The sequence below is a fragment of the Sinohyriopsis cumingii genome, chromosome 17 (genome assembly GCF_028554795.1).
Source record: "Sinohyriopsis cumingii isolate HCF-2022 chromosome 17, ASM2855479v2, whole genome shotgun sequence".
NCBI classification, from domain to species: Eukaryota; Metazoa; Mollusca; class Bivalvia; order Unionida; family Unionidae; genus Sinohyriopsis; species Sinohyriopsis cumingii.
The window spans coordinates 69,461,665-69,471,861 of NC_142977.1; the positions used below are offsets into that span (position 1 = coordinate 69,461,665).

The window sequence follows — 10,197 nt, forward strand, 5'->3', positions numbered from 1 at the left end:
GCAACATCCGGAATAATGATGTAACATTGCATAATACCATTATGCTCACATCATCCACAGTTGATTGCATCATTTTCTGATGCAATGCAATACTAATGCCATGCGGCTGCTGAAGTAAGTTGACATCAGCAGTGTACTATACATGTGTAGGCCTATTATACTAATGCCAGGCGGCTGCTGAAGCTGACGTAAGCAGTGTACTATATAAAGCCCAATCAGATAGGTTCAGCATTTAAAATATTTTAGACGTTGTGCGAGACAGTTCAAGCTACTGTTACATAAAACTTATTATTTTATCCATTTACATACAATAAAGAACAGTAATGCCTCGAAAGTGTGTTAATACAGTAATGCCTCGAAAGTGTGTTAATACCGCGGACAATTTTTGCTATATTTGTGGGGAAGTGACATTTGCCAACCAGAAGAAAAGTATCAATTCTCAAGTGAAAAAGGCATATCATCTTTACTTCGGATGCAAGGTTGGTGACCAAGACAAGCCTTGGGCTCCGCATATATGCTGTGCTACATGTACAACACAGCTTTCACAGTGGTTGAATTGCAAAAGGTCATCAATGCCGTTTGCAGTCCCAATGGTGTGGAGAGAGCCAAGCAACCACCTAAATGACTGTTACTTCTGCTTGGTTCCTCCTCTTTCCGGCGGAATAACGAAGCGAAAGAAGTCGAGAATAGTCTACCCAAACATTCCGTCTGCATTGAGACCAGTTCCACATGGTGAGGGACTTCCTATTCCAGAACCTCCAGCAGAATATTCTCTTGATTCATCTGACGAAGACAAAGGTGAGTCGACCTGTTCTTCTCCTGGTCCATCAGCATGCAGTGATCCAGATTTTCACTGTGGTGCATCATCAACCCCACACAGAATAACACAGGAAGAACTAAATGACCTGATTCGTGATTTGGACTTATCAAAGAACAAGGCAGAATTGCTAGGATCAAGACTCCAACAATGGAATCTTCTAGAAGAAGATGTCACAATTACTGCATATCGAAAGCGCCACCAGCAATTGGAGCCTTTCTTCAGAAAGGAAAGTAATCTGATATTCTGTTCCGATATTGAGGGCCTCATGAATGCTTTAAAAATCACTCATGACCCACAAGAATGGAGACTATTTGTGGACTCTTCGAAACTGAGTCTCAAGGCTGTGCTTTTGCACAATGGAAACATTCTTCCATCTATTCCAGTAGCGTATGCTGTCCACATGAAAGAGACATACGATAACTTAAGGCAGCTACTGAATTCCATTGAGTATAACAAGTACAGCTGGCACCTCTGTGGTGATTTGAAGGTAGTTGCCCTTTTAATGGGACTGCAGCAAGGATATACAAAATACATGTGTTTCTTATGCGAGTGGGATAGCCGAGCAAGGGAAATGCACTACATGAGGAAGGAATGGACTCACAGGCAGAATGTAGCCATTGGAGAGAAGAATATCCAACACCCAGCTCTGGTTGAGGCTCAGAAAATCTTGCTACCACCCCTTCACATCAAACTAGGTTTGATGAAGAACTTCGTGAAAGCCATTGACCGGACTTTGCCAGCATTCCGATACCTGCATGAAAAATTCCCTCGACTTAGCGAAGCAAAGATTAAAGAGGGAGTTTTTGTGGGTCCTCAGATTCGAGAGCTTTTCAAAGATGACCGGTTCAACAACTTGCTGGAAGGTGACGCGAAACAAGCATGGAATGCTTTTCGCCTAGTTTCTACAAACTTCCTCGGAAATGTTAGGGCAGAAAACTATAAGGAACTAGTAGAAGACATGTTGATGAAGTATAAGAAACTTGGCTGCAATATGTCTCTAAAGATTCACTTCCTTCATTCCCATTTGGATTTCTTTCCTAGCAACTGTGGTATTGTTAGTGATGAACACGGCGAACGTTTTCATCAAGATATCGCAACAATGGAACAAAGATACCAGGGAAAATGGTCCACTACAATGCTGGCTGACTACTGCTGGACACTCCTCAGAGATGCTCCCGAACAGCTGTACAAGAGACAGGCGAAGAAATCTAAGATGTAGTCAATGACTTGATTTTTTATAGGTAGGCTATTACAGTTGACCTTTTACTATTGGAATGCATTTCGTTATGTAAACATTAATTTCTTGCAGATTACAAAAAAACCAGAGCCAATTTTGCAATTTGACTGTCATATTCGTGTTCAGCACATAAAAATTGATAAGAATTGACTAATTTTATTTCAGTAACATGACTTTTGTAAAAATTTGTTGTCCAGTGTTATTTGCATTTAAGGGATGAAACTTGGTACTTATACTTTATAACAAGACGGTGTGTTGTGTACCACATTCTCAATGTTGTAACGTATAAGCTGTTTGAAATAAAGGAGTGAAAGATGGTATACATAGTCATAAGAATTTGTGTGAGACACCAAATTGGGGGTCATTAATTTCAAGGTTAAGGTCACAGCTGAATATTTTTTTCTGTTCCATCACACTCTCTTCAGCTCAATAACTTTGAGCTATTGGATATCGAGGTATGAAATTTTGTATACTGATACTCTTTTGAAGTTCTTGTACTTACCATGTTCAGGTTCTTATTTTGAAGGTCATGGTCACAGTTCAGTCCTTTAAGTTTGTCATTACATGATCTCTTCTTCTTTATAGCTAACTCAGATTAAGTCATCAATCCTTGTATACTCACACATCAGTCGATGACACATTATGTTACATTGTGCTTCCTTCAAAGTCAGGATCACTTTATATTATTTTAAATTTGTGTCACATATTGTAAGTGTTGTAAGTTTTCCATCACACTTTTCTTTTCTGCTTGGTTATTGTGTACTACTACGTGGATGGTCAAAGCCAAGGTCACAGGTCTGTATTTTAAATTAAGATATAGCATCTATGTTTCTCCACCAGTTATACTGGCCACAATGTATAGCCTATCATGTGCAGAAATATGGTCTTAGGCCTGCAACAACAACAACAACAACAAGACCAACAACAACACCAACATTCTATCACTCCATCCATTACACAATCTTTTCCACATTTTAACTTCACGGACCAATTAGCTTCATGGATGAAACTTTTTATACCTATATATTATCATTATAAAGTGTTTGATGTACAACATTGGGTGGGTGCTGTATCTTCAATGTCATGATCGTGGGTCAGTATTTTAAGTTTTCCATCAATCATTTTTTGCTCGCTTTAATTTTAGAACTATTCAGGTTAAGAGATGAAAATTGGTATATCTGTAAATCATCATTTACGTTACATACCATATTAGATATCCTAGCTTCAAGGTCATGTTCATAGATTAGAGTTGTAAGTTTTTCTTCATATTTTCCCGTTTATTCTACGGCATTATAATCTTTTGAGATTAAGAGATTAAACCAGCTGTATTTGTCATCTAGCACTGTGGAGACCCTGCCTTTAAGGTGAAGGTCACAGGCCAATAGGTTAGGTTTCAGTAGCATTTTCGTTTCCACTCAGTAACTTGTACAGTTGTTTAAGATAAAGGAATGAAATTGGTATACTTGTATATTGTCATTAGAAGATTGATTGCATTCCCCATTTGGAGTATTATCTTAAGTGTCAAGGTCACAAGTGTATATTTCATATGGTAGTTGTTTTTGTAGTATAGCTTTATATCATAAAAGCTATTTTAAGTTTAGGGATGAGCCATTGTACACTTATATTTCTCTGTGATGGCATCTTGTGTTTCACAAAGTTTTATCTTCATTGGCAACGTCACTGATCAGTATTATTATAATTATAATTATAATTATTATAATTATTATTAATATTAATACAAAGTCCAAAAGATTTGCAGAATGTAGATTTATGATATAAAATTCACTTAAATCATGAATTTGACAGAACCACAATTTTAAGTTTTAGAACAAATGTTTTTTTTATAGTACAGTCAGTATATAGTACAACATTATCATACTCAGATCAATAGTATAAAGATAGATGGAAAAAACTGTACTGCTTGGGCCCCATTTTCAAATTTTTTCACTGTTAATAATTGTATTATTCTGCAGGAAAATAAAGTGAACTATTTATATTTTGCAAAAAGCAGATGAATTGCTTTGAAAACATTTCACTAACAAATTGGCAATGCAAGATAAACAGTCATTATTTCATTGAATTTTAAATATGCCATTATCTCTTATAAAATGTTTCCTTTGGTGAAGTTTTAAACTGCTCAACATACATGAAAAATAATGAAAAATATCATATTTTAAACAATTGTAAATGTCAAATTGACATCTAAAATTCAACTTAATAATATTTCACATGGTCCATATCATTTTGATTCTCAGCTGTTTTTAATAATAATTTTGAATGTGCAGGGATTTCACTGAATGTTGTGAGGGATGGGCGATACCGTCATCTTGGGAGGAACATTTTTCCTGCTGGTAGGTTTACATGCAAGGGTTTAAATATGGAAATACAGGTTTGAATAACATACATAAGAGCTGATATATTTCCATAATGGAAAAAAATTATGGCGTATCATTTTTCTCCCACTCATAAATTAAAATATCTTATTGTGAAATATATATATTTATTTCTTGTACTTATTCATATTTAATTCTACTGGTCATAGACCAGAAGTGTTTTTGGGATCATCTTTCATCTGCCAACTGTCTAAACGCTAGCACAAATTTGTTATTGGTACTCCTCTTAAATAACTTAAACAATTGCTATGAAATTTTATACATTCACTGAATGGTCTAGTTGTTTCTAAATGAAAATGGTTGTTGCTATAAAATCCAATATGGCTGCCATGGCAGCTTAAAATTCTTGTGATTGCTCTTCCCCTGGATAGGTGGTCATATCAACATGGGGTTTTCACTGAAAGACTTCATATGAGGGCTAGTTGGTTCTGAATGATAAATGTTTAGATAGTGTATCCTATATAGCTATCACAGCAGCCACCTGGTAAACTTATGACTATTCCTCCTGAATGGAAAGTCATTCTAACCAGGACTTTTGTGTAGAAGACTTCTTATGCTCTCTACTTAGTCTGAATGAAAATGGTGCTGATCTGATAATGAATCTGGGTGCTACAGTGGCTGTTTTGAAAACCTTGTTATTGCTACTTCTGTGTAGAAGGTCATATCAACATGAGGTTTTCACTAAAAGACCTCTTATTATGTCTGGTTGGTCCTCAGTGAAAATGTTGATTCCCAAAATCACTACAACAATGGACATCTTAAAATCTTGTTTTCACTTCTTCTGATGAATGTAATGTAAGGGCATTACTGATACCATGGTCTGTCACTACCAGTCCCCCCAATATACTTTTCCCCTGTTACAATGGAGACATAGTCACGTATACCATTTCACTGCAACAGTTATGTTTTCTTAATGTTCTTGTCAGTGACTGTCTTACTCCATATTAATTCTTGGCAGTTGAGAGCCATAATGTATCAATAAATACTCAGCTGTTTGTCTTTGCACAAGCAAGACATCATTGTTGGACTGCGTCTCAGTGCTGGATGGCCTCTCTAAAAATGCAGGACCCATGATGGCTTTTATAAACAGCATAGGAAAAGGGACATTGTCCTGATAGGAATGGGGTCATTGTCCTGATGGGAAGGGTATCATTTCCTGATAGGAAGGGGGTCAACATCCTTATTGGAAGATGGTCATTGTCCTGATAGGAAGGGTGTCATTGTCCTAATGGAAAGGTGTTCAGTTTCCTGATAGGAAGAGGTTATTGTTCTGATAGGAAGGGGGTCATTGTCTTGATAGGAACTGTGTTATTGTCCTGATAGGAAGGTGGTCATTGTTTTGATGGGAAGGGGTCATTGTCCTAAAGGGAAGGTATTCAGTGTCTTGATAGGAAGGGGTCATTGTCCTGATGAGAAGGAGTTCAGTGTGCTGATGGGAAGGGGGTCATTGTCCTGATAAGAAGGGTGTCATTGTCCTGATGAGAAGGGTGTCATTGTCCTGATTGAAAGGTGTTCAGTTTCCTGATAGGAAGGTGTTAAGTGTCAGGAAAGGAAGGTGGTCATTGTCCTGACAGGCAGGGGCTCATTGTCCTGATGGAAAGGTGTTAAGTGTCTTGTTGGGAAGAGGTCATAGTCCTGACAGGAATGAGGTCAAAGTCCTGATAGGAAGGGGGTCTTTTTCCTGATGGGAAGGTGTTAAGTGTCTTGTTGGGAAGGGGGTCATTGTCCTGATAGGAAGGGGGTCATTTCCTGATGGGAAGGGGTTCATTGTCCTGGTGAAATTGGGTCATTGTAATGATGGGTAGGGGCTTGTTAATGGTACAATATGTGCCTTACATGGGAAACCAGCTATCAGTAGGTTTTACAAGTTGAAGCCTCCATCATTCTGATACACCTGCCTGAATAGTACATTTATAAACAAAGGTATTACCTTGGAATCATGTTGAATCACTTGTTTACTTATACCATAACATGAACAGTTTAAAATTTTGCATGTACCATTAATGTCCTTATTATATGGTTTGTTGATGGCATGGACAAGCACCACTAATCATCTACACTATGAATACATATGTCAACCCATTAGATGAAATTTCTGCCTTTTGCCTCACTTGTGGCAGATTGGTGAGACAGACAGAGTCATTCATCTTAGATGAGTTTTCTGCCCTTTGCCTCACTTGTGGCAGATTTGTGAAGCAGAGTCATTACTTTCCAGCAGCAACATCATCTTTATTAAGATCTGTGTTAAACGTTTTTGTAGAAGCTTCACCAAATACGATATGCGGTGGGGATACAACCTTTTGCATAGGTTGCAGGTGAGACAGTGCACTGCGTAACCTTTGTTAAAATGTTCTCATTTTCATTTTGGCCAAGGTGAAGCAATACATCCAAGGTCAGCATCACCACCTGGAGCTATATATAGGGTTGTGCCTTTAGACATGCATTCAAAATTGGACTTTCCTGGGGAAAAAGAAACACCACAATTTGGGACCTTGTTTGAGTCTGTAGCTCTAGCACCACCAGAGATTCAGTTAACATCCTCCTTTGAGTCAGCACCATCTCAATCACATGTCCCCAGTGAAGGTCATGATACTTCTCAGAGACAACCAGTGTTTGGATTTGGAGCATCAGCACCATCCTCATTTGCAAGTCAGCAGATCTTTCCAAGTCTAGCAGCATTTGGATCTGCAGCACCTAAATCATCTGTCTCATTTGGGAGTCAACCAACTGGCCCTGTTACAGGTCATCCATTGCTCCAAAGTCACCCAATGGTTGGATTTGCATCATTTGCACCAACTGTCCCTGCTAGTCAGCCAAGTCAGCAGATGTTTCAGAATCAATCAGGCTTTAAATTTTTAGGAGAAACAGCAACGTTATCAGCCCCTTTCAGAAGTCAGCCAAAAGTAGAAAGTGGATCTTTGTTTGGATCTACAAAGACATCTTTCAGTTTTGGGGATGCACAAGCTGAGAAAGGTAAGTCTTAGTTGTTTAGACCTTGCTTCACATTCCATTTGGCCAATCAGGTCCAAGCAGACACCATAGTTATTTCTCTTCATATTGACTTTTTTCCTTTTCTCAGTGTCAAACATTAATTACTATGTCTGTGACTATGTTACAGTTTCTGAATACACTAGCTTCATGGCTGCTGAATATTGTCCCCAACATTGTGGTGAAAAACATGGATATGTTTTTTCATGTTTTTGTCATTCAGTCCAACCAACAGATTTTCATTTATGCTTTGTAACTTTCAAAACATTTGTGATTAAGGAATGCAAGTTGGAAAGCTTACAAATCAGCTCTAGAAGATATTTTTTGTTCCATATTGTGGGGTCTGATTTTCAAGGTCATCATCACAGATAAGTATTTTTTATTTTCCAGCATACTTTCCTTTCTGCTCTACAACTTTAAAGCAGATTAAGGAATGAAGCTTGGTATACTGGCACTTCAACATTATAAATCATTTTGTGCATCACTTTAGGGGTCTTGTTTTCAAGGTCAAGGTCTTAGTTTGATAGTTTTAAGTTTTCCATCATACTTTCAATTCCGGATTCAGCCAATGTGGATATGTGAGACAGCTTGCCAGTAGCTTCTTGAGGGTCAGTGGTTCTTTCTGGGGATTTCCAGGTTCTTCCTCCACCTTTAATACTGGCCGCCATGTATAGCCTATCATGTGCTGAAAAATGGCGTTAAACCCTACAACAACAACAACAACATACTTTCAATTCCACTGTGTAAGTTTAACAATTACACTGGTCAACAGTGAAATCATTACTGACTTGAAAAGGCCCTAATCTGTAGTATTTTGGTGTGCCGAACACGAATATAACCGTGAAAAATTTGTATTGGCTCTCGTTTTGAAGATATTCATATACCTCATTTTCTATGTTTCACTGTGTAAATTTCTCCAGTAGGACTGCAGCAACATCCGGAATAATGATGTAACATTGCATAATACCATTATGCTCACATCATCCACAGTTGATTGCATCATTTTCTGATGCAATGCAATACTAATGCCATGCGGCTGCTGAAGTAAGTTGACATCAGCAGTGTACTATACATGTGTAGGCCTATTATACTAATGCCAGGCGGCTGCTGAAGCTGACGTAAGCAGTGTACTATATAAAGCCCAATCAGATAGGTTCAGCATTTAAAATATTTTAGACGTTGTGCGAGACAGTTCAAGCTACTGTTACATAAAACTTATTATTTTATCCATTTACATACAATAAAGAACAGTAATGCCTCGAAAGTGTGTTAATACAGTAATGCCTCGAAAGTGTGTTAATACCGCGGACAATTTTTGCTATATTTGTGGGGAAGTGACATTTGCCAACCAGAAGAAAAGTATCAATTCTCAAGTGAAAAAGGCATATCATCTTTACTTCGGATGCAAGGTTGGTGACCAAGACAAGCCTTGGGCTCCGCATATATGCTGTGCTACATGTACAACACAGCTTTCACAGTGGTTGAATTGCAAAAGGTCATCAATGCCGTTTGCAGTCCCAATGGTGTGGAGAGAGCCAAGCAACCACCTAAATGACTGTTACTTCTGCTTGGTTCCTCCTCTTTCCGGCGGAATAACGAAGCGAAAGAAGTCGAGAATAGTCTACCCAAACATTCCGTCTGCATTGAGACCAGTTCCACATGGTGAGGGACTTCCTATTCCAGAACCTCCAGCAGAATATTCTCTTGATTCATCTGACGAAGACAAAGGTGAGTCGACCTGTTCTTCTCCTGGTCCATCAGCATGCAGTGATCCAGATTTTCACTGTGGTGCATCATCAACCCCACACAGAATAACACAGGAAGAACTAAATGACCTGATTCGTGATTTGGACTTATCAAAGAACAAGGCAGAATTGCTAGGATCAAGACTCCAACAATGGAATCTTCTAGAAGAAGATGTCACAATTACTGCATATCGAAAGCGCCACCAGCAATTGGAGCCTTTCTTCAGAAAGGAAAGTAATCTGATATTCTGTTCCGATATTGAGGGCCTCATGAATGCTTTAAAAATCACTCATGACCCACAAGAATGGAGACTATTTGTGGACTCTTCGAAACTGAGTCTCAAGGCTGTGCTTTTGCACAATGGAAACATTCTTCCATCTATTCCAGTAGCGTATGCTGTCCACATGAAAGAGACATACGATAACTTAAGGCAGCTACTGAATTCCATTGAGTATAACAAGTACAGCTGGCACCTCTGTGGTGATTTGAAGGTAGTTGCCCTTTTAATGGGACTGCAGCAAGGATATACAAAATACATGTGTTTCTTATGCGAGTGGGATAGCCGAGCAAGGGAAATGCACTACATGAGGAAGGAATGGACTCACAGGCAGAATGTAGCCATTGGAGAGAAGAATATCCAACACCCAGCTCTGGTTGAGGCTCAGAAAATCTTGCTACCACCCCTTCACATCAAACTAGGTTTGATGAAGAACTTCGTGAAAGCCATTGACCGGACTTTGCCAGCATTCCGATACCTGCATGAAAAATTCCCTCGACTTAGCGAAGCAAAGATTAAAGAGGGAGTTTTTTGTGGGTCCTCAGATTCGAGAGCTTTTCAAAGATGACCGGTTCAACAACTTGCTGGAAGGTGACGCGAAACAAGCATGGAATGCTTTTCGCTAGTTTTCTACAAAGAGAACTAAAATATAGGAAACTAGTAGAAAGACAATGTTCGAATGAAAGTAATAAAGAAAACATTAGGCCTGACCAATATTGTTCTCCTAAAGAATTCA

At 38.6% G+C, this 10,197-nt stretch overlaps 1 protein-coding gene across 1 annotated transcript in view; it reads left to right on the forward strand.

Moving 5' to 3' along the window:
- The window catches only part of LOC149779186 (uncharacterized), a 240,726-nt gene extending 232,851 nt beyond the window's left edge, over positions 1–7,875 (forward strand). Inside the window, exons 48-50 of the mRNA XM_089938405.1 lie at positions 4,343–4,408; positions 7,004–7,423; positions 7,829–7,875. Of these exons, the coding sequence (XP_089794531.1) occupies positions 4,343–4,408; positions 7,004–7,423; positions 7,829–7,875 (533 nt within the window). The remainder of the gene's footprint in view (positions 1–4,342; positions 4,409–7,003; positions 7,424–7,828) is intronic.
- Positions 7,876–10,197: the final 2,322 nt, after the last annotated feature.